At 38.4% G+C, this 25,167-nt stretch overlaps 1 protein-coding gene across 21 annotated transcripts in view; it reads right to left on the reverse strand.

Moving 5' to 3' along the window:
- Positions 1–25,167, reverse strand: part of pcbp3 (poly(rC) binding protein 3) — a 187,226-nt gene that overhangs the window by 13,478 nt on the left and 148,581 nt on the right. For 9 of the 21 annotated variants that reach the window (XM_033024402.1, XM_033024403.1, XM_033024396.1 and 6 more), the window contains 7 exons: positions 24,176–24,307; positions 22,523–22,663; positions 17,474–17,617; positions 15,735–15,776; positions 12,692–12,860; positions 9,715–9,767; positions 2,672–2,841 (listed from right to left, as the gene is read on the reverse strand). In XM_033024402.1, coding sequence (XP_032880293.1) covers positions 2,672–2,841; positions 9,715–9,767; positions 12,692–12,860; positions 15,735–15,776; positions 17,474–17,617; positions 22,523–22,663; positions 24,176–24,307 — 851 coding nt within the window. Of the gene's footprint in view, positions 1–2,671; positions 2,842–9,714; positions 9,768–12,205; positions 12,285–12,691; positions 12,861–15,734; positions 15,777–17,473; positions 17,618–22,522; positions 22,664–24,175; positions 24,308–25,167 lie in introns of all 21 variants that reach the window. The other 12 variants (XM_033024408.1, XM_033024409.1, XM_033024405.1 and 9 more) reach the window with 11 other exon arrangements.

A 25,167-nucleotide genomic window follows, 5' to 3' on the forward strand; every position in this document is an offset into this window, starting at 1 on the left:
TTGCCCAATTAATATGAAAATTGAAGTCCCCCATGATTACAGCAGTTCCCTTTTTACATGCGTCAACTATTTGCAGATTTATGTTCTGACTAACAGCGTCACAGCTATTTGGAGGTCTATAAATTACACCCACTAGTGTTTTTTTCCCCTTGTTATTCTCTATCTGTACCCAAGCTGTTTCACTATCCTGATCCTTCAACGCAATATCCTTCCTCTCTATTGCCGTTATTCCCTCCCTTATTAAAAGGGCCACCCCTCCTCCCTTTCTTTCCTGTCTATCTTTTCTAATTGTCGAGTACCCCTCTATATTTAACTCCCAGTCCTGATCCCCTTGCAGCCATGTCTCCGTAATGGCCACGATATCATAACTATATATACTTAATTGCACCGTTAATTCATTTATCTTATTTCGAATACTCCGTGCATTTAGATAAAGCACTTTCATATGATTTTTACTACCTTTCCTTCCCGTTTTTGCCCCTTTTACATCTAGAGCTTTATCTTCACACATTCTGGATCCTCCTGTCACATTTTGATTTTCCGCTTCCCTAGCCTCCCTAGATGAGCCCTCCAATCTATCCTTCCAAAGCACTGCTGTAATATCTTCCCTGACTAGCAATGCAACACCACCACCTCTTGCCCCTCCAATTCTATCACACCTGAAGCAACGAAATCCTGGAATATTTAGTTTCCAATCACAGCCCTCCTGCAACCATGTTTCACTGATCGCCACAACATCATACTTCCATGTGTCTATCCAGACTCTAAGCCCATCCACCTTTCTTACAATGCTCCTAGCATTAAAATATGCACATTTAAGAAACCCCCCGTCTCTTCTTCTCTGTTTATTTCCTTTTTTTTCTTTCTCCTCTTGTGTCCGAGTGCTTCCCTTTTCTGCTTCCTGCCTCCCATTCGGTCTACTAGCTTTCTCTATTTGAGTCCCTCGCCCCAACCATTCTAGTTTAAAGTCTCCCCAGTGACCTTTGCAAATTTCCCCGCCAGGATGTTGGTCCCCCTCGGGTTCAAGTGCAACCCATCCTCTCTGTACAGGTCCCACCTTCCCCAAAAGAAGTCCCAATGATCCAGAAACTTGAATCCCAGCCCTCTGCACCAGTCTTTCAGCCACGCATTTACCCTCCACCTCGCTCCAGGAAGAAGCAGCTCTTCTATTAACTTTTACAAAAGGCCCTTTTCATGAGCAATCTGAATAAGAATGATAAGCCTTTTAAAACAGTGTGTGGTTGCCGCAAAGGATAGAGTTCAGGTCGTGACCTGGATTCTATGGTGGACTCAGATCCATGTTTACTTTTGAGAGAAGGGCCATGTCCATTTAAGAATGGAAAAGATAACAGATTAAGTAGTGTATTCAGGACAGAAATTAGGAACAATGTTCAGTCTCAAAACACAATGTAAACAGAATAACCAGCCACTACAAAAGTGAAAAAATGAAAGAGTTCATTAAAATAAAGTATTTCAAATCAGACATCAAAGCAAACTGAAAAAGAAGGATGTTTTTTAATAACCACATCGGTAAAACAGATAGTCAATAAGACCACAGGGACAAGGAAATACTTGTTCTTGGAGAGAAAAGGAATCCAAATACTGAAAGATAAATCGTGGAGAATAAATAACAACAGACAGGATAGCTGCTATTTGGGCAATAGTGACCTGAAACATTAACTCTGTTTCTCTCTCCACATACAGCAGCTGAGTATTTCCAATAGTCTCTGTAAATTTTGCCATATTGGAAAATTGTGTTGAATATCTCTGGCTCTTTGGTGCTAGGTCTAAGATGCTTCACTGTGTGGCATTTGTAGGTGTATGGTATCAGCTTCCGATCTACGATGAACCAATTATTTTCTGTTTATGCAACTTTTATTGGATGGGAAACGCCCAAGTTACAGCTCAAGGTTCCATTAATCTAATGTGAAGGCAAATTTTCTAACTGTTAAGTTGAGCTGCATGGCCATACTCTTGGTAATCTACATTATCCTCAAGAGTCAGTGTCATACAGCATGGAAACAAGCCCCTCGGCTTGACTTGTCCATGCCGACCAATGTAAAGTTAAAGATACTTATGTTCGTGAGTGGTAATTTGCATTAACCTGTTGTTACCAGTGGTCCTGACAAATGTACAATGGCACAGGACTGTAAATCTGCACTCTATGTATTTAATAACATCAAATGTCCAAGCTCATGTAAAATCACTTGCCAGATACCTTTGTGAATGAAATCAATTTCTATTCCATATCCATGGTGTGCTGCATGCAAATGTGAAAAGGAGCAATTAAGCGATTCCGGAACCTCGTGAGTTCAATAACAACTCATTGTGACTCTTTCTATCTGTAGTGTTTTATTACCCAACACCGACACGCCCCTTATCCTCCAAGAAAGCCAGAAAAGATACAACCAATTTAACTGGGGCATGTCAGGGACAGAAGGAAATTAGAGAAGTAATGCGGACAAGAAAAAGTTGGCCCATTGAGAATCTCACTGAATATTTTCTGTGCATAGCTAATGCAAAACTTAAATTAACGCAATTTGGTCACTAACCAAGTAATAAGTTCCTTTATGATTTTCTAACTATTATCATGGTATTAGTATGACTGAATAACAAACTAGAATGATTGCCTGCTCATCCCCCACATGACTACTTGGCTAAATTCTCTTACCTTGCATTAATGAGGTACTGTGCAAGGCTTATGTTGGCAGGGGATCCGGTAATTGTTATCTGACGTTCCGTTGAGCCTTCCGCTGCATTAGCTATTTTAATCTGCGCCCCAGACATCTGTCTGATCTCATTGATTTTGCTGCCTTGTCTGCCGATTATACACCCTATCAGCTGGAAACAAAATTGGGAAAAAAATTAATTTAAATAACCAATTTGTATCATGCAATGAACTCAGGCTGTTGAAACTTCCAGAATGTGAACACACAGAAGTAAATACATGCCAACAGATCCAATAGCCATACCTCTACTTGATAATGTATCTCATGTTTCTGTTGTGTGTTTACTTGAATACATGTCCATATTTTCCATTCAGCGCTTCAACTAGGCTGATGTTAATGCAAATGATAGTTATTCCAGAATTGGGAGGGGGGGAAAGTGGTGTCCATTTTTGCCATTAGTCCACGATAACCGAGTAAGGGGTTGCAGAGTAATTGAGAAACAAAAAATTGCAGATGCTAATTAATACCCAAAAGGACACAAAGTGCTGCAGTAACTCAGCAGGTCAGGCTACATCTCTAGAGAACATACAGTGCCCAACATAATGTTTGGGACAAAAACACATTATTTATTTATTTGCCTTTGTACTCCGCAATTTGAGGTTTGTAATAGACAAAAATCACATGTGGTTAAAGTGCACATTGTCATATTTTAATAAAGGCCATTTTTATACATTTTGGTTTCACCATGTATAAATTACAGCAGTGTTTAAACATAGTCCCCCCATTTCAGGGCACCAATGTCATATAAATGAAAGTAGTCATGTTTAGTATTTTGTTGCATATCCTTTGCATGCAATGACTGCTTGAAGTCTGCGATTCATGGACATCACCAGTTGCTGGTGTCTTCTCTGGTGATGCTCTGCCTGGCCTGTATTGCATCCATCATTAGCTTATGCTCGTTTTATGAAGTGTATAGACACATCCTATCTGCTCAAGTTCAAACAAATGCCTCAAAACTCATTGACCGGCGTTTCGTTCTACAGCAAGACAATGATCCCAAACTTACTGCTAAAGCAACAAAGGAGTTTTTCAAAGCTAAAAAATGGTCAATTCTTGAGTGGCCAAGTCAATCACCTGATCTGAACCCAATTGAGCATGCCTTTTATATGCTGAAGAGAAAACTGAAGTGGGTCTAGCCCCCAAAACAAGCCCAAGTTAAAGATGGCTGCAATACAGACCTGGCAGCGCATCACCAGAGAAGACACCCAGCAACTGGTGATGTCCATGAATCACAGACAAGGGATATGCAACAAAATACTAAACATGATTACTTTCATTTACATGACATTGCTGTGACCCAAACATTATGGTGCCCTGAAATGGGGACTATGTATAAACACTGCTGTAATTTCTACATGGTGAAACCCAAATGTATAAAAACACCCTTTAATAAAATCTGACAATGTGCACTTTAAACACATGTGATTTTTTCTATTACAAATCTCAAATTGTGGAGTACAGAGGCAAATAAATAAATAATGGGTCTTTGGCCCAAAAATTATGGAGGGCACTGTAGGTTGTTTCGGGTTGAGACCCTTCTTCAGATTCTTACTTTGCAACTGGGCCTAGAATCCATGCGAGTTGGCAACCTTGGCTTGCTGCCAGTTGGCGGTGGCAGGTGCGGTCTGGAAGTGGCTGAGGAGGCAGTGTGGGCCGGCAGGTGGTGGCAGTAGGTCTGGCCTGGAAGCAGCTGGGGAGGCAGCGTGGGATGGAGGTGGTGTTGGCAGCCCAGCCTGGCAGTGAAGATCGGTAGAACTGGTCTGGAAGCAGCTGGGGTGGTACCGGTTGGCAGCAGCTTCGGTGGTGCTGGCCTCAGAGGGAACAGGGAGGCAGTGAACATTGGCGCTGCATCTTTTGGCGCCACTGTGGGTCTCGGCCCCAGAGCAGTCAGGTGCGTTGTGCAATCCAGCAGTAGATCTTGACCCGAAACATCATCCATCCATCCACTCCAGACTAGCATGACGAATTACTCCGGCACTTTATGTCCGGAACGTGTTGCACGATGCAATTGTTTGTCAATTTTAATTACCTCCGCAGTGTAACTAGCAGTATGTGTTCTGAGAGTGGGGACAATCCTTCTGCCATAACCAAAACGGTAGTATAACGGTAGTGGGGAAAATCATTGGACAAAGTTAGCATGGATTTATGAAATATAAATCATGTCTGACGAATCTTATAGAATTTTTCAAGGATGTAACCAGTAGAGTGGATAAGGGAGAACCAGTGGATGGGTTATATCTGGACTTTCAGAAGGCTTTCGACAAGGTCCCACATAAGAGATTAGTATGCAAACTTAAAGCACACGGTATTGGGGGTTCAGTATTGATGTGGATAGAGAACTGGCTGACAGACAGGAAGCAAAGAGTAGGAGTAAACGGGTCCTTTTCACAATGGCAGGCAGTGACTAGTGGGGTACCGCAAGGCTCAGTGCTGGGACCCCAGTCATTTGCAATATATATTAATGATTTGGACGAGGGAATTGAATGCAACATCTCCAAGTTTGCGGATGACATGAAGCTGGGGGGCAGTGTTAGCTGTGAGGAGGATGCTAGGAGGCTGCAAGGTGACTTGGATAGGTTGGGTGAGTGGGCAAATGCATGGCAGATGCAGTATAATGTGGATAAATGTGAGGTTATCCACTTTGGTGGCAAGAACAGGAAAGTAGACTATTATCTGAATGGTGGCCGAATAGGAAAAGGGGAGATTCAACGAGACCTGGGTGTCGTGGTACACCAGTCATTGAAAGTAGGCATGCAGGTGCAGCAGGCAGTGAAGAAAGCGAATGGTATGTTAGCATTCATAGTGAAAGGATTTGATTATAGGAGCAGGGAGGTTCTGCTGCAGTTGTACAGGGCCTTGGTGAGACCACACCTGGAGTATTGTGGGAGTACAGAGAAGGTTCACCAGACTGATTCCTGGGATGGCAGGACTTTCATATGAAGAAAGACTGGATACACTCGGCTTGTACTCGCTAGAATTTAGAAGATTGAAGGGGGATCTTATAGAAACTTACAAATTTTCTTAAGGGGTTGGACAGGCTAGATGCAGGAAGATTGTTCCCGATGTTGGGGAAGTCCAGAACACGGGATCACAGTTTAAGAATAAGGGGAAAGTCTTTTAGGACCGAGATGAGAAAAACATTTTTCACACAGAGAGTGGTGAATCTGTGGAATTCTCTGCCATAGAAGGTAGTTGAGGCCAGTTCATTGGCTATATTTAACAGGGAGTTAGATGTGGCCCTTGTGGCTAAAGGGATCAGGGGGTATGGAGAGAAGGCAGATATAGGATACTGAGCAATATTCTGCATTGCTCTATGAACTGTGCGTGGCAGCCTTAACAATTTGAAAATCAAAAGCTGTCCGTTAAACAGAATTTTACAAATGCAAGAAAGTTGGGGCGCAGAAATCATATGATAATTTAAAAAAAACAATAATTGTAAACCCAAATTTAAAATCAAGCCAATTTCATTGCACATAATATACTGTAGGGATAATGGAAGTACAATTAATAATGTTTTTCATATTAAATATACTTCAGCAACATCCTTACTCAAGTGGTGGAGTGGCTATGGAACACCAAAGAGCAGAACCATAGATGCATGAAACTAGGTAGTACATGGTGTGAAATTAAATCAAGTAGAAGGTAACAGTCGTTCATGAACATCAGCAATGATGAGAAAGCTAAATGACCCTGCTGTAAATTATACATAATATGGACTTTTATGAACAGGTATGTAAAAATATACTGCATAGATTAGATGTGTATCATTATAGTAAACACTACTGAATCTTGTCGAAGTTCACAAATAATAATTCAAAGCAAATAAATGCAGTATAGGTCCCTCAAGATAATCAGCTGATAAACATGGCCTGGCTATATTAGTATGAACTGAACTCCTCTAATTTCAGGGTTAAAACATTTTAGGTTCTAATGGCTTTAATGTATTGGAGCATACATTTTTTGGAACAACAAATCTTTAATATAGATTACATAAAATGCCAGTGATTGTTCATGTTAATCTGAAGAAACTGAAGAGCATGCTCACTGGTTGCATCGTGGCTTGGCTCGGCAACTTGAGCGTCCAGGAGCGGAAAAGGATGCAGAAAGTTGTGACCACTGCCCAGTCCATCATCGACTCTGACCTCCCCATCATCAAAGGGATCTATTGCAGTCGCTGCCTCAAAAAGGCTGCCAACATCATCAAGGACCTACACCATCCTAGCCACACACTCATCTCTCCGCTGCCATCAGGTAGAAGGTACAGGAGCCTGAAATCTGGTACATCCAGGTTCAGGAACAGCTTCTTCCCCACAGCCATCAGGCTATTAAACTCGCCATCAAACAAACCCTGAACTATAACAGCCTATTGCACTTTATCTGTTTATTTATGTGTATATATATGGTCTATACTATATAGACACACTGAACTGTTCTGTATTTATGCTTACAATACCCTGTTGTGCTGCAGCAAGCAAGAATATCATTGTCCTATCTGGGCACATGACAATAAGCTCCCTTGACTTGACTTGACTGAAGAATTAGCTATGAGAAGTTAGCCAGAACAAGTGTAAACAGAAAATGCTCAAAATGTTTGGCAGATCATTAAGCAATTATGGAGAGAGGCACAGAGTTTAAATGTTTCAGACTGATAACTATATCAGATCTGTATAAAGTTGGAGAAGTAACAAGTATTTAGCACGCAGAAGGAATGGAGTGGAGAAGGAAGCGAGGGGAGTTTCATCTCCGTCCAGTAGATAGAAAAAAATAAGTAACAAGAGGATGATTGAGCAAAGCAAAAGGGCTGTAATGGAACATGGAGCAAAGGGTGATATTTAAAGGTAGCATGAACAAAATCAAAACACAGCAATGAATATGGAAGAATCAAATGCACAATTAAGATACAAAAAGTTCGAGACCTCCGTACTATAAACTGTGGATACTAAATTAAAAGTGGTACATTTAACTCCTTTGACAGACTGAACCTTAAAAAGGATAGAACAGAGATTAAAGAGCAGTTACTGATCCTCTGTACTTGTACAGAGAGAGAAAGGAGGGCATGGACTGACAAATGGACCAAGGCATCATGGAAGGAGGTATCACTCTATAAAAATGAAAGGGGATGGGTACTGTAGACGCATTTGCTGGTGGCAATTTGGTCAAGCTGATAGAAATGTTGAGTGTTGGTATCTTGACAGGAAATGCCGCTTGAGTGGACATTGAGGGACAAAGAGAGCCCTACTGGAATCCTGGGAGGAATGAACATAGTCAAGGGCTCTCTCAACAACAATGAAAGGGGAATTCTCCATTGAAGAAAATTCTTGACTGGGAAGAAAGAAAATCATATCTGAAACATTGATATTACTAGTGACAGTCTCAAGGCAGATGTTACAGTCTTAGAGAAAGTACACAGATGGCATAGAGTTCTTATAGGAAGCAAGCTGGAAGGATGTATCGGTAAGGTAGTTCAGAAAATCAGAAGAATTAAAGTGGATATTGATTTGTAACCTCTTCACAAACAGAATTAAAATCGTCGAGGAAGTAAGACTGCATTCAGAGACAGACCACAGGAAAGTACGGGTGGAAATTGAAAACAAAATTAATAACCTTTTCAAGCTCAGTTGAGAGCAGCAATGCAGTCATCAACATAATGGAAATAAAGGGTATCAAATTGTTTAGAAAAGAAGAATGTTCTGTATATTCCATACAAAGGTGGCCATAGCTAACAGCTGCACATTCCAACTTATTTGAAGATAGCAAGTGGAATCAAAAGGACGTTATTCAATGTGGAAAGAAATTTGACCATCTTGAGTGCAATATGGACTGACTTGGTTACTCGTTAAGACAAGACCTGTACACCATCTTCCTGGGGGAATAGCAGTGCAATGAGATAGGGTTTCCAAGGTTTAACAGAAATATAGGGTAAGAAAACAGAGACTATTAAAGTAGTGAAAAACAGTTCCTTTAACAGTGATTGAATACTAGTAATGTGCCGTATGTACATGTCAACAGACAAAAGGATTGTTAAATATTAGACTGGAGATGTTCCATTTAGCAACTCAGTAATTCTGACAAGAAATATAACATCTTTATTTATTAAAAAAAAACTAAACACAGTAAAAAAAACAAATACTAAGTATAGAAAAAATGAGATCTTGATCTACAAGTTCAGAGATCGCTGAAGGAAGCAAACAGGATTATTGCCAATACAAAAAGCACAACCAGAAAAGTCAGGCTAAATCCATGCAAGCGAGTTAAGCTAGAGCTTGGGTATTGTGTACGAGTCTGTTACTTACACTGCAGGCAAAATGGAATAAGCACAAGAGAGGGGGTACACGGGACATTTAAGCATTTTGCCAAGGCTGGAGAATTATTGTTGCAATAAGAGAATAACAAGATTAGAATGTTTTCTTTCGAAGGGATGTGAGAAAAGATTGATGTGCACACAATTCAAAGACCTCGAGGGGATGAATAGGAAAGGTGTGCAAACTTGACACTGTTTTGCTTTCCACGAATTAACATAATCTGTGGCACTGAGGTCAATAATTAGAGGCCACAGATTATGTTAATTCGTGGAAAGCAAAACCGTGTCAAGGACAAAATATATGAGTTGCATGGGTTTGGAATTCATCATCTTTTAAAAAAAGCGTTAAATGACATATAAAAATATATCTAAGCAAGGGAAAAGTTGCAACCTTCAACTAAATGTTGAATATTTGGGGCTACTTCCTCTTCCCATTTAGTTTAATTTTAGGTGGTTTGATTAGGCAGACAGAGGGCATAAATCGCCGACAAAAACCTCATGGGCCATCCTGTTATATCAGAAGAGCAGTATTTGCAAGTCTTCAGTCACTGAGCAGGTTTGGAATGAATGCATTTTGGGATAGGATCCGAGTGAAACCAGCAGTTCCTAGAGTCATTACAGCTGATATCAGCAAGACACTCAAGGAGTTTCGGACTCGTGCCTTTCCCAATGGAAGTCACTTACATCATTGGGAATGGCGAGTTCATGAGTACTGGCTGGGGAATTGGCATCCATACCTATGAAAATACAAGGAAGTGGTTAGGAATACACTACAGATGTGAAATATCAACAATACAATCTTCTCATCTCCAATATATGAACTAAATCTACACAGCCAGATGTGTTCTTTATCACACACACATGGTCAGATTGATCATTGACCAGTTTTCTCTCTAGTTGTAAACAAAATTTGTATTTCATGATTTTCACAGAAGTGTTTTCAAATAAAAAAAACAAATCCATAAAGCTGTTTTTCAGTATGAAATGGTTATCTCAACTGTACATGCAGACAAGTTTTTTTTAGTTCAATCATTGCCTGTACTTTGTACATCTTGCGTAAATTAATTTATTTGTGTCTTATTGCTAAAAAATACAAGCATGATAATCTTAGTATGCATATGGTCTAAGGTGGCCTTGACTTTGTCCATTTGAAATTTGGTATAATTTATAAATGCCTTTTTATTTTAGATGGGCATTGAGTGACACTTGCACTTCCAGAGTGAGATCATAGGGTGGGAGAAGGCAGTATAACAAAGCAGCTTGACAGTTGATGCCTCTCTTGACTGCACATAAAGGCTTCCAAATGCAAGATTGGTTATCTTTCCCTCTTTCATAGATGCAGCTCTCTTCTATTCCAAAATATTTCTGAAATGTCCTTGCTAAGAATTGAAGAAAGTAAGTGCTTCAGTACCATCAAAGCAATGAAGTTAAATGCACTGCATTGGAAACCAGTCCACACATTTTACCAATAAACACACACCAACATGTGATTTGTCTCGTTACAAAAATTCAAATCCATCAATTAAAAGTGCATTGAGACAAAAATGTTGGACTTTTCCATCCCCAACACAAGCCCATCCCAAAATGAATGTTGTTGTTGCAGTCTCCATTATAATTTTTTCCCTTTTGGCTAGAAGGGAAAGTAAAATATTACAAACAGAAATCTGACGTCCGCTGAAACAATCAATTTGAAACATTAACTGTTTCTCTCGTAACAGATACTGTCTGACCTGTTGAGCGTTTCCAGCATTTTCTGTTTTCATCGCTGTCTAGAAAGCATAATTTACCTTCCAAATGGAGGCTCAGAATTGCTTACATTACTTCCAGATTGAATCTCCCCAGGACCAATATAAACATATTTGAATTATATATGACCAACCAAAATGCTTGTCTCACAAGGATGGCAGCTGTATCAAAATTAACACCACTGACCCAAAGCTGAACACACAGCTGCTGTCACTGATTCAATGCCCCTGCATTGTTTTGCTACCTTCTCTGCTGTGACCAAGAGAAACAAATTGAATTGCCAAATATTCATATTTATCAACTCATTTCCATACAAAATATCTCGAGAATCTACAGCATTATTGCTGGAAGACTAAGTAACAAAATACTTGGCCATTATTACTGTGTATTTGGGAGACTAATCACAATTAAATGTTTTAATAATTGTTTTAAAGGATTTTAAAACATTTAAAAATCACTACTTTCACATGACTACATGCATTTTCCATTTTTTAATTAGCATCTATAAAATGCCCAAAATGTTAAAAAAAAAAGACAGATATCACCATCTTTCTTTGATTTCTGTGATGTAATCTCAACGCCAGTTGCTTTGATATATCAGGGATCTCTTTAGATTGATAACAACTCGTAATGGAAAAGTCATTGCAATCTTTTTGAATGTTGACTGCATTTGCTGTTACTTGGCTATTGAATGCAAGATCCTTGCTAATGTTTCAAATTGTACGGAAGAATCTAATTATGGGGAATTGTCAAAGCACATTAAAATAAACCATGATATCTTTTTGTTGTGACAAAACCTATCAAACACTGTTCCTACTTTGGGATTGCCCCACTCAGCGAGTCTGACTCAGTTTGTCATTCTAGTACCTATTTTTTCAATTTTTAAGACAGTAAATATGCATCAGCCAGAATTTAAAAAGACCTTTGTGAAAATCATTGGAAACAACTCCCGTTGCTTTGGATTATAAATTACCATCAGGTCACACACAGATCTACAATGGCCATTCATTTTTGTTTGTATATTCAAAAATTAAACCCTCTGCAGAAGCAGCACTTTCTTCCTTTAAAATTACTTGTTTAAGCAACAACAGTCTTTACATTTTCTGCAACTTAATACATAGCAATTATTTTAATTAAAATGTAGTATAGATGTGAAGAAGAGTTGCTGCTGGATTAAAAACTTCACAAATACCATGATAAACTGATCCACATCCAAACTACTCATTCGCCTCCATTCAGTCAAAAGCAGGTTAAAAACAGAAGAATGCGAAAAATTAATTTTGCTTTACAAATGTTAATTAACTTTAGATTAAATCCTGAAGCAATGAGCATATATCCATTCCACATTTATAAACAGAAACAATAGAGAGAAAAGAGAAAAACAGAGGTGCCAAGAAAAGGAGCTGAATAGGGCACTGTGGGTACGTACCAGGGAAACCAGGGGTGGTCTGCCCAAGGGGAGTAAAGGGGGTATGCTGCATAGCCAACTGATGAAGCTTGGTCAACTGCTGAGGGTAGGAGGGGAAATTAGAACTAACTGATTACTTAACAATAACACAAACACTACTCTTAGAAACAAAAAAATAAAGTCAGTCAATGAACCATGCTGTAACATGGCAAACACTCAATTTGATGGAAAATAAGGATACTTTTTCTTCAAAATTATATTTTCTGTGCGTGGGATCTCATCTTTCCTTAATGTCTCCCATTATTAAAAAGGATCAGAAAAACTGTCGTAAGCCTGTAGCAATCAAGAGGAAGGAAAGATTTGGTCTCAGCTCTGAGAGCCAGCAAAAAGAGTTGCTTAGCTCCCTCTGGAAATAGATGTGGCAAATAGATGTTGCCCATCTGAGACCCACTGATACCTATGCGACAAGAGACAAGAGATTTAGCCTCTTTTGGGACTCAAACGTACCCCAGCTTCCTGAATCTTCATTACAGTTTTTTAATTCCATTTTTTCTCTCAAGGACTCTGGTCTCCATGCAGATTCCTTCAGCTGGGAGGATGGGTGAGCAAGCTGCGGACCTCTCCACAATGTTGATGCCAACGCCGATTTATAGTCAGCCGACAAGAGGCAAGCATCCTGTGGAGCAAGATGGCCAGTGTCAAAGTTGAAATGCTCCCATAGCATGAGACCCCTGCCTTGCTGTTTGACTGAGAAATGGAAGAAACCCATTGCAAGTCTGTGTGGAAGATTAGAGCTCTGACACTGTTGGCATCAAACAACTGTTGATATATTGTGGCAGAAATTGTATTTTAGGCAGCAGTGCAAATCAAACCCATAATGCATGGAGTAATTTTAACCTTAAGGATACCTTTATTTTACATTGCAATCAGAATCTAATTAAAAGGCTAGGCTTGTTGATGCGTGCCCCACAGCCACTCCTCAACAAAAACAATAGGGTTGGTAGCCAAGTCACATTGCTACCAAGAACCACAAGAGAAAGGAATGGATTCCACATTGAGATATATCAACTGACACTGACCATCCAGTAACAGATCTTGCAGCTTCTGTAATATTCTGAGGCAATTGTTAAAGAATAATAGGTTTAGGTGCCTACTGAATTTTGCAATATATCAATTGCCTGAATGGTTTAAAGTGCTTTTCTGTGCCTCAATGCTGAAGACATTTGACACAAGTATATATGGCAAGATTTGGCTGGTAGGAAGATATAGGGGGTTTGATGAAACAACATTAACGGCTATAATTCTAATTTGCTTTGATTTTCGAAGGAAATCTGAAGAATGGCATCATTTGAATTTCCTATCAATATCAGCACCTTGGAATTTACCAGATATTTACTTTTTTGAGAAAAATATAAACTCCCCAGATGTATATATTCCATTTTACTCACAAATTAGTAAAAGTGGTAAAAATTCTTACTGTCTCTGCTGGAAACATGCAAAAAATGGCAATAGCACAGGTGTGAACATTTGAAGGACATGTACGGTTTGATTTTCATCCTTTAAATGATGCTTCATTATTCTGATACCAAAGATAAGAAGAACGAGAGGTGATCTCATTGAAATATTTTTATTTTGTTACACACAGCCTGACAGGGTGGATGTAGAGATGATGTTTCCCTTGAATTGGATGACCAGAATGAGGGCGACAGAGTCTCAAGATAACAGGCTAGTCAATTGGAATAGCAATGAAAAGAAATGTCTTCGTCCATGTGTAGTGAATCTTTGGCATTCTCTATATAATGAGACTGTGGGGGTTTAGTCACTGTGCATATTCACTATTGATTTTTAGATAATAAGAAAATTAAGAGATAAGAGAATAATATAGGGAAGTTATGGATATATTTGGAAAACAACCAAGATATTATCAAATGACATGGGGTCAAATAACCTATTTCAGATCTATTTATTATGTAATGTTAAGGTTGTGGACTGAGATATCTTTGAGAAAATGGAGAAATCATATGAACATTAAACATTAACTCCACAAAACATTGAGGTTTTGCATTTATGTATTCTATTTAATATCAGCAAAAGATACATTTTGAATTCTAAGATTTTTTTTTTAAATATTGCAACATTTCTTCACACAGGTGGAGCAACAGAGAACCAATATTCTGTTCCCATGGCACAAATGCCAAGTGCATAAGGATGCAACATTTCAACCCAAGATGTAGAAGAACAATTCTCACTGGGCTCAAATATAGATATAATAATGCACTCTGCTGCTGATAATGTATGTTTAAAATGTGCAAGTGCAGTTGGCAAAATGTTAGTAATTATGATGTGACTTGAGAGAATGCCTTTCAGTGGCATTTCTGATCACACAGAAGACGATTCTAAACAGCTACACGATCAATAAAGCCAAGTTAAAATTTTGAGGAAGTAATTTGTCATGACTTGCAAAATTTAACATGAGTCTGTTAACTAAAATTCCATTTGCCAAATTGAAAATAAGCCAAAAAAAATCAGGTCTGATCAGTGATATATGCAAGGTCATCCATTCTGGACCAAATGGAGATAAATCTAGGTAATAGTGTAAAGTTATGAGCAGAATCATAATAAATTTAAGGGGCTGTCTGCATTGTTGGGAAATTTTCCAAATTATAGAACAAAATCCGAAGGCTGAAGGTTAGCAGTGCATTCATTATAAGGATAGGGTTAGAATATTAGGTGAGGAATATTTGGTAAGTCTTCACAAAATCCTGGCCATCACGTTTACTTCTGAGCAGCACATCATAGAAATAATTAGATTTGGAGAGGCTGAACAGAAATTAACCAAGCCCAAGTGTTCCATTATAGAGGAGCAATTACATAGCTGGACTTACAACCTGCAGAATACAAATGGAAGATGATTTGAGTCAGGTAATTAAAAAATATTGAAGGGAATTGAGAGGTAAATTTCTTACACTGATGGGGCAAATCTAAAACAAAGGGAAATCAGATCAAAGTCCCTGAGGAAAATATTTAAGAGCCATTGCTAAAACTTAATGAGGGGGAAGATTGAAACCAATGAAATTATGTAGGTGCCAGCTCAATGAATAATTTTAATTGGGAGTAATAGAATTTGTGCTTACCAGAAAGAAATGGACGTGAAGAAGGAACAGTTTCAAATAAAATCAGCTTTAAAAGTTTACAAGTTTGTGTAACCAATGGAAAATGGTTACAAAACTGTTCAAAATGCTTTATCATTATGTGTATGGAACAGTACACATCAAGCATCAGATTGCGTGACTTCATTATTAATCTGATCTAGCCATGAGGACTGTGAAAGTGAGGCACTTATTTTCCATCAAATATATTTGTGGTAAACATTACAATATAACAAAGTGGTCAGTTAAAAACAATTACCAGAGAGCACAAATACATTGGTAACCAAACAAGGAAAATCATAATAGAATATCTTATTAATATTCATTAATAATAATATACATAATCATGCATTTTATTTTCCATAGCTCATAATTAGGGTAAGAAAGGGGGAAAAACTCACATCTGGGTGTGGAATGGCATACTGTCCCTGAATTGTATAGGCCTGAAAAAATGAAAGAAAACAATCCTACTTTGAAGCTCAAAATAAATCTCTTCCCAAAAAAATCATCCACAATTAACACCCCTGCAAGCACCTGACCTGCATCAATTTTTTGTACACCAGAATGCATGTTATCCCAGCAAAGATGTTGTCTAATAATACAAAGGAAACAATGAAAAAAAACTATAGGAATTTTACGAAATGGGATTTGGAGGTTTTAAAAGACAAAGTGAAGATGAAATGACATCTGCAAATACATTTAATTATCAAGCACCAGGTTTAATTTAGAATACAATGTTTTAGCTTTAATTCACAATGTAGCATTTGAGGGATATTTGAAAATGTGCTAATTGGATATCAGTATTTGCCATGAGTATTTATTGGTAACGTTTTAATATGTTAACAGAAGTTTATTGCACTTATTGGGGCTACATCTTGCAAATATCTGTTCAGTCCAAAGGCATCACATTAGTTTAACAACAAATGTGACTTTGTAGTACAATAAAACTTTAATAATAATACACATAAAAAGCACGGGTTGACATAAAAAGACTGCCCGTAATATAGAGATTATGTTGCTGCTCCAAATGTATTTTTAGTGTGATGTAGCAATCTGTTGATATGGTGTTTTCTGCTGCTTTCTTTGTTATTTGCTGCAATAATAAGCATTATGTGTTAATGCTAATTCAGTTTATATAATAATATCCAAACTAATGACAAATGGATACGCAAATGTATTTAAAAGTTTGATAACAATCCCCAGGAAGAGATATTAAGATAAGCTTCAAGGAATATTTTAAATCAGGAGAACTGCAACAACCAACCAAAGCCCCACCACCTGGCAATTAATCCAAGAGCTACAAGGTAATAAGCAAAAAATACCACAGAACCCTGCTTCCCTAACGTGTTATAATAAGGAGTCAAATTTTCAATGCTACACAATTTAGGATTTTAAATGTATAAATGGATTAACACACAAAATTGAAAGTTTTAACTGACACTGGCCAGAGTGAAAATATTTACTATTATTTTAACATTTTCCTCCATTATTTACAGGGTAAAATATTGCTTTGTAAAATATTGTTGCTCCAGTTCTCGAGATGATTGTTTAGGTGTTTTTATTAAAATGTGATGCTATACGAATGTCTGATGCAACATCGGCCAAACAAAATTGGAAAAAGGTTTTATTTTGTTTTAGTATTAATTTTAAGTGCTGAATACTGGAAAATCTCAAAATTGGATCATCCAGTTATGCAGTGATAAATCATGCCTATCGACTTATCTTGAAACAGTGCTTTGAAACCACTGTACTAAAAGTCAATTAAAAAAAATTCAAAAATGGACTGAAAGATTTCAGGCTAAGCACGTGACACTTTGTCACAATGTAGACAAAATCGTTGCTGAGACAAAGTGCATATTTAAGATGACCTGGAGTTACTCAATATTGTCACATATCAATGTATATGCACTCAAGTGGAAGGGAAAGTAGGCACACGCACGTAAACATACATATTTATATATTTACCTCCCATTCCCACACGCACACTCATGTACATACACACACACACACGCACGCACACACTCACTCACATACACACATACTCACACACTCACACACTCTTCTAAGCAGCATCTGACATAGCTCAGTGACCATTAGAAAACAACATGCAAGTGAAGATGAGAAACCTGAATGCACTAACAGGCAGTGGCTGGTGCTGCAGTAAGAGGCTGAGGTTGGCTGCGGAGGCCGAGAGGGGATCTGCTCTTACCTGGCCACCTGCAAAAATGACGGGGGCAGAGGCGGGCTTTGGGCGGTAGGGAATGGTGGCACCTTTCGGTGGGGACTAGGAGGGACAGGGAAAGCATGTTAGAAACAGCGTTAGAACAGGTTCAACTCTGGAAGAAAAAAAAGGCAAATTCAATCATAAAACAGAGGAAAACAAACATTTTTACAACTGACACATGTCATTAACCTGGAATTCATTTATTCAAGACAATTGCATCAGAAATTCATACTATCAATAAAAACAAGAAAAAAATTCAATAAGCAGATATTATTATTCATTGTTTTTTGATATCATCCTGCTGTTGTTCCCACATATATGCATCAAAGTAATTCCAAATTATCTATTGCATACCACCTCCTCAATTACTTTGATTCAGCTATGAATGGTTTAACCGGTAATCTGCTTTCTACTCATGTGCTTTCAGAGAAACAAAAACAACCATTTGGCATCAACTTGCATGCTTGGAGAGGATGTAATGATAAGCGGTGTGTGAACAAGAGGAAAATATATTGCAAGAGTAACAGATGCTCTTCCAACAGTGAGGCGTGCAGAAGCATTACTCTGGACCATATTTATTATAATGTTTCTCACACAATATCTTGATCTTGCAGTGGATACACAAGCAGCAGTGAATCCAATTCATTCACCAGTGGGACTTCATCTTCAAATCAAGAGTTCAAGAAAATTCACCAGGATATTGCTTGGACTTACCTTAGGGAGAGGTTGAATAGCGTGCGACTTGAATGCAAGAGCTGAGGGGTGACCTTAATGAGTTGTGCAAGATCATGAGAGACATGGATAAAGTGATTATTCAAACTTTTTCCCCAGGGTAGAGGATTCTAAAACTAGAGAGTATTGGCTTAAGGCCAGAGGGGAAAGATTTAAGGGCGATTTCAGGGCACCTTTTACATTCAGTGGGTGGCCTGTATCTGGAATGAACTGCGAGAAGCTATAGAAGCAGAATGAATTACAACTTTCAAAAGATATTTGGACAGATTTTTGGTTGGAACATTGAACAGCACAGGAACAGGCCCTTCAACCCAAAATGTTGAACATGAACACACCTAGATGAACTAATCTCTTGTGCCTGCACATGTTCCATATGCCTCCACTCCCTGCAACATCTATGTGCATATACAAAAAACACTTTAACATCAGTACCACCCTTGGCAGGACATTCCAGCTACTACCACCCTCTGTATAAAACACTTGCCACACACAACTCCTTTAAACCTTTCCCCTCTTACTTTAGAGCCAGGCCCTTTAGTATTTGAATTTACCATTCTGGGAAAAGGGTTCTGACCGTCTACCCCATCAGTACTTCTCAATCTTATATACTTCTATTGGATCCCTCCTCAATCTCAGATGATCCAGAGAAAACAATTCAAATTGATCAAACTTCTCCTTGTACATTCTACACTCTAATCTGGACAGTTTACGGGTAAACCTCTTCTGCACCCTCTCCAAAACCGCCAGATCTTTCCTGTAAAGGGGCGACCACAATGAAACATAATACTCCGAATATAGACTAACAAAGTCCTATAGAGCTGTAATATGATTTCCTGGCTCTTATAATGCCTTGACCTAAGACGCAAGCATACCCTATGCCTTTATTGCCACTCTATCAATTTGCATTGCCACTTTCAGGGGGCTATGGACTTGGACACTAAGATCCTTCTTTACATCAATGCTGGTAAGGATCTTTCCATTTACTGTACATATTCCACTTACATTCAATAGAAAGGGTTTTAAAAGGATATGCAGGCAGATGAGATTAGTCAAGAATGCCAACTTGGCCAACATGGTGGGCCGAATGGCCAAATAGTTTTATGATTCTAAAAAAAAACATACCTGATTCATTACGATAATGCCCCTGCAACTAAAGGTATGGCAGTTTATGTAAACACATCCACTAAGAATCTAATTAAGGCGGAGTCTACTTTACTTTATGTAGGAATTTTGCTTTAAGAAAGGAGACAATAGTATGCTTGTTTGCAAATTAGAAAATGGAACATTTTTCACTTTGATCCTTGTGAGACGAGGTAGGTGAGTAAACCAGCATCTGCAATTCCTTGCGTCTCTTGGTCAGTTATAGAAATCAAACATTATCCAGTCACCATTACTGAGAACTGCTTTATCGATTATGTTCAAGACTATCAATAAATCCTTGGTCGTGTTACTATCTATGTAATTGAAAACTTCCAATTTGTAAGGCAATGGTTAAAAAATTCAGAAAAATGAATTTATTTGAAGGCTTCTAGATTTTAATCTACAAAATCTTACCTCTCCAGCCACCTTTAGAAGATTCATTTCACATTTGCTGTTCTTTACTCCAATTACTTAGTGGAATAATGGCAGAGGCATTTCAATAAGTTCTAGTTTTAAAAGAAATCCCCACCTTGAAATACTGTTCCAATCCCACACTTTAATTTCAAAATTAATAACAAGAACTATTCACTTAAAACAAACGCAGCTGTTATCAGCTCTATCTTCAAGTAACACCTGGATTAGAAGGACCCTCATTCAGGACACTGAGAGCTGAAAGGCAAGGTAAAAGAGAAACAAATCCCATCGTCCCAACTTTCTGGTCATAATCATTTTACCGAGAGAAAGATTTCTCACTTTCCACTCATCTTAGAAACACAACAAAGTCAAGTTAATTTAATGCAACTAATGATGCCATGAGTCAAGATGCATTCAGCACCTGAAGTTCCTTGTGTCGGAGGACTTTTAGCTTCTATGGGGATAATCTAATAAGTAAATAACATGATTTTCTGTTGTGATATCACTTATTTAAGTGTAAGTACTTGGGTGTAACGATGACAGTAAAATTTCTTCAGGTTAGGCCAAATACCCAACGATGGTTGTATTTGCAGTTTCAAAAAAGAGCTCAGGATGGAGAATACCACAATGAAATATTAATATATCAAGGCAGAAACTAATTCTTACAATAAGCACAACCAAAATGCCACATACCATCTTTGCATTTGGGGGAATATTGGAATGATTCTTCTTAGACACTGTCTGCAAACACTTCACTGATTAAAAAAAACAAATGCTGCAAATTCCTTAAGTCTGATATCTTATGGGTCAGCCTACCATGGAACTTTATCAAGTGTCTCAGAAGAATCCGTGTAGGCATCATCCACCAACCTACCATCATCAATCGTCTTCCTCACTTCCTCCAAAACCTCAATCACATTAGTACGATTTGGCCTGCCTCAGACAAGGCCATGCTGACTGCCCCTGAAGAACCCATTCTCTTCCAAAATTTTAATTGGATGAAAATCATGAAAAATCATCAACATAAAATGTTCGGCCAGATTTCACTGTTGGCTCGATCGTGGTTTTGCAAATGATTAGTTGCATTGCATTTGTGTTAACGGCATCCTGACTTCTGCCTCTGTGCTGTCAAGGTGTTGAAGTCATTGGGAGCGGAATTACTGCAAAAACTAAGAACAAAGGGTTGAGGACAATCTGGTCAAAACTCTTGCTTTTTTCCATGCCTGATGAGAATTTCCAGCAGTTGCCTTTTTTATTACTTGATAAAGTTATCTGGTTTGTTATGGGGATGCTAGAAATATTTCTGTAAGTTGCTTGTTTGCACATTTCCTAAGTGTTTAGTTTACAACATAACTTTACATGACTTTCATAAGGATTTCGTTTCAGCTTAAAAAATATACAAGTATAACTGACTAGTTTAGTGGTCAGTTGATCACTCGTGTTTAAAATAATACTTATGCAGCCACTACAGAATATTCTCAGTTCGGCAGCAACATATTCTAGAACAATTTTGTGACTGCCATCATGTTACTACATTAAAATGCTGAATTATTTATTCAATTAATTACTTCATATTCAATTTGAATGAAAGGTTTATATGGGGATTCACATTTTATGAAATGCTCATGTGCATCTATTATATTTTGTAGATTTTGAAAAAAAGCAAAATCAAATTATGTCCATCTTTCCACAGGACAGCTAGAAGCTAACAAAACTATGAATCTCTGTGTCCCTAAGAAAATGTAAGTGCATTTCAGTGGCTGTTCCACTAAAAAAATTCTCCAATCTGGGCTCTTGGTCATAACTGTAAATGCAACATGACGTGGATAAATCCAGTAGGAATTTGAATGATGAATAATGTCAAGTAAAATACAGAGAGTCTGTGGAATTCTCTGCCTCAGAGGGCGGTGGAGGCCAATTCTCTGGATACTTCCAAGAGAGAGCTAGATAGGGCTCTTAACGATAGCGGAGTCAGGGGATATGGGGAGAAAGCAGAAACGGGGTACTGATTGGGGATGATCAGCCATGATCATATTGAATGGCGGTGCTGGATCGAAGGGCCGAATGGCCTACTCCTGCACCTGTTGTCTATTGTCTATAAAATACATGTCTACTTAATCTCTCTGGAACCTTGGCCTGTAAATACCACCAAACACAAATATGTTTTCACAATAATTATTTGTGAAAATTTGAGATAATTTCTATTGATAATGTAATTAGTGTAATGCAACATTGATTAAAAATATTAATGTTAGAGTTTTGTTGTGCACTTTTAATTATCTATGTGGAATTTGAATGGGTAGATAGGTGAAAACTATAATCAGAATTTAAATATGGAAATGGAACAAATAGCTGACACTGCATCTGTTGCAAGATATTGGCAGACTGGCTAGCTCAGTTTATAGAATCGTGGGTCTGAGCTTCACGTTGGGCGCGTCTTTATTTCTAGTTAAACAAAGAGAACCAAAAGGATATGAATCTAACAAAAACAATTGATGCTACACTTCAAATCTGAATAACCACATATGATCTTAAATATTTGCTCTAGCACTTACTCATGTTACAAAATTAATTTAACTTTATCTCATAAGGTACAACCATCCATTTTGTCAAATCCAAAAGTTAAATAACAAATTTGCCATCACTTCCTCAATAAAGCTTTCTGTTCTTGATGCTCGCCTTATACTCTACCTCCAGCATCACCACACATATTTGCTTCACACATTGGATGATTGCATCAGGCATCCCGGAGATTGTAACAGCTCGCTCAGTGGAATTAGGCAGCATATCCCCTGCCACTTGGACTTGAGCCCCTGTCGACTGGAAAAGAACAACAACAAAAAATCACATCTGTGCAGAACCGATATGTTGGCTACTAGGGGTAAAAACTCCCAGGTGTGGTTCTAAAGGCTAGAAAATGTTTATGTGGTACAATAAATGAATAGATCTTCTGACTGTTTAATGAGACCTGGCCACATTATTAATAGATAATATATTTCAATTAATATGCAAACCTAAATATGCACATGTAAAATAAAAATAAGGCAAGAACAGCATAATAGGTTATAATCTTATTTAACATTGAAGTATATCGTAAACATATTAACTATTAGATTAGTGAACATTCAATAAAATGGTATTACGGTCGAGGTGGTGCTGGACGTCTTAAGGCATATGAAGGTAGATAAATCACCCGGGCCTGATCAGATATATCCAAGGACACTGTGGGAAGCTGGAGAAGAAATTGCAGGTGCCCTGGCTGAGATATACGCATCGCCATTAGACATGGGCGAGGTGACGAAAGACTGGAGGGTGGCTTATGTTGTGCCTCTGTTCAAGAAGGGCTGCAAGGAAAAGTCTGGGAACTATAGACCAGTGAGCCCAACATCTCTGGTAGGCAAGTTACTGGAGGGTATTTTGGGGGATAAGGTATATTATATATAGATATATATATAATGGGAGATCGTGTTTTAATAAATCTGATTGAGTTTTTTGAAGATGTAATCTAGAAGGTTGATACAGGCAAAGCCATAGATGTTATGGACTTCATATGGACTTCCACGAAACATTTGCTTTGCAGGTTGCTCTGGTAGGTTAGACTGTATATGATCCAGGGAGATCTAGCCGACTGGATCGAGAATGGAAGGAAGCGGAGGGTGATGGTGGAAGGTTGCTTTTAATCCGCACCGGAGCCCTGTGACTAGTTGTGTCCCTAAAGGAAAGGTGCTGGGCATATTGCTGTTTGTGACATATCAACGATTTGGATGACAATGTAGTAGGCATGCTTACTAAAATTGCAGATTACCTAAAAGTGGGTGGTATCGTAAATAGCGGGGATGATTGGCATATGGAATGAGTTACCAGAGGAGGTTGTTGAGGCACGTACAATAGCAACATTTAAAAGGATAGGTACATGATTAGGAACGTTTTTGAGGGACATGGGCCAAACACGAGCAGGTGGGACTAGTGGGGCATCTTGGTTAGCATGGGGAAGTTGGGCCGAGAGGCCCATTTCCATGCTGTGTGACTTTATTTCATTACAGTAGTAAAGCAATTTTTACGTTCAGTTAAAAATATATACATTATGCTTTATTTCAAACCAAAACCCCAGCAGAAAACCAACTTCACTGCCATCACCCATACATCAAATCAGAGGCTGGGGCAACTCAGATGAGCAATAATGACCATTGTTCTGGAAATTGGTACTCCCTTGCGAGTATTGCACACCAACAAATAACATGTTATTTTGGGTTGGGGATTCACATCAAAAAATGCGCTCTAACAAAGATCAACTATAGTCTAGAGGACTACCAAATGAAGTGAAAAGACAACCTCACGAATTTCTTTGATTTTGGAGCCTCCTTTTCCAATCAGAGATCCACACTGGCTGGCTGGTACAACGAGCCGCAAGGTCACGGGTGGTTTACTGGTGGCTGTACTGTTGGTCATTGAATTATCAATGTCCTGAAATTAGAAACAAATTCTCAATTAAACATTAGCTTCTGTCATTGTTTAATTGTTTAATCATTTTTATTTTATTTTCAACATAATGTGGTAATTAATGGCTAACCCAGTCATACTTAGTCTGAAAAATTGGTGGTTTGCTGCCTTCATAAACCAGAGCAGATGGTACTTAGAAGGTATGCTTCAAGGCCAGTTCGCAGATTTTTATAACATGATTCCTTATTTGTAGGCCAGGATAGTATGAACCTTGGAGGGACATAGAAACATAGAAAATAGGTGGAGTAGGCCATTCGGCCCTTCAAGCTATTCAATATGATCATGGCTGATCATGCAAAATCAGTACCCTGTTCCGGCAGGAAGTGGCAATCTCCTGCTATTTTTCATCCTTTCTGGACAATGAATTCTGGACAGCCTTGGTGGGCTGTAAGAGTACTTTCTGCATGTGTACGTACACGCTGGGGTCAAGGCACTTTGGTAATGGAGCAATTAAATGACCTGTCAAGTGAGTGATTCTTTTCCTTTGACAGCATACAACCGCTTCAGGAGCTGTACTCATCCAGGAAGTTGGAGAATATCTCATCACATTTTTGTTTTGCGGATGTTAAAAAAAACTGAGGGGGCGGGGGGGAGGGAGAGAGAGAAAGAGAAGGCACTGCAGAATATTCAGTTCTGGCCTGCTCGTGTAGCCAGAGTACAAATTCAACCAAGTTTATAGTCAACAGCAACCTTCAGTGACTGTTAGCAATAATTTGAAAGCTAGAAATATAGTTCAATACCAATGGGCTGTGATTTCGCTCTTTTTTAGTTGCTTGGCACTTAGTGGCATGTAATATTCACACAACACATTAACTCATGCTTGA

This window comes from Amblyraja radiata, chromosome 7 (genome assembly GCF_010909765.2).
Source record: "Amblyraja radiata isolate CabotCenter1 chromosome 7, sAmbRad1.1.pri, whole genome shotgun sequence".
Taxonomy (NCBI): domain Eukaryota; kingdom Metazoa; phylum Chordata; class Chondrichthyes; order Rajiformes; family Rajidae; genus Amblyraja; species Amblyraja radiata.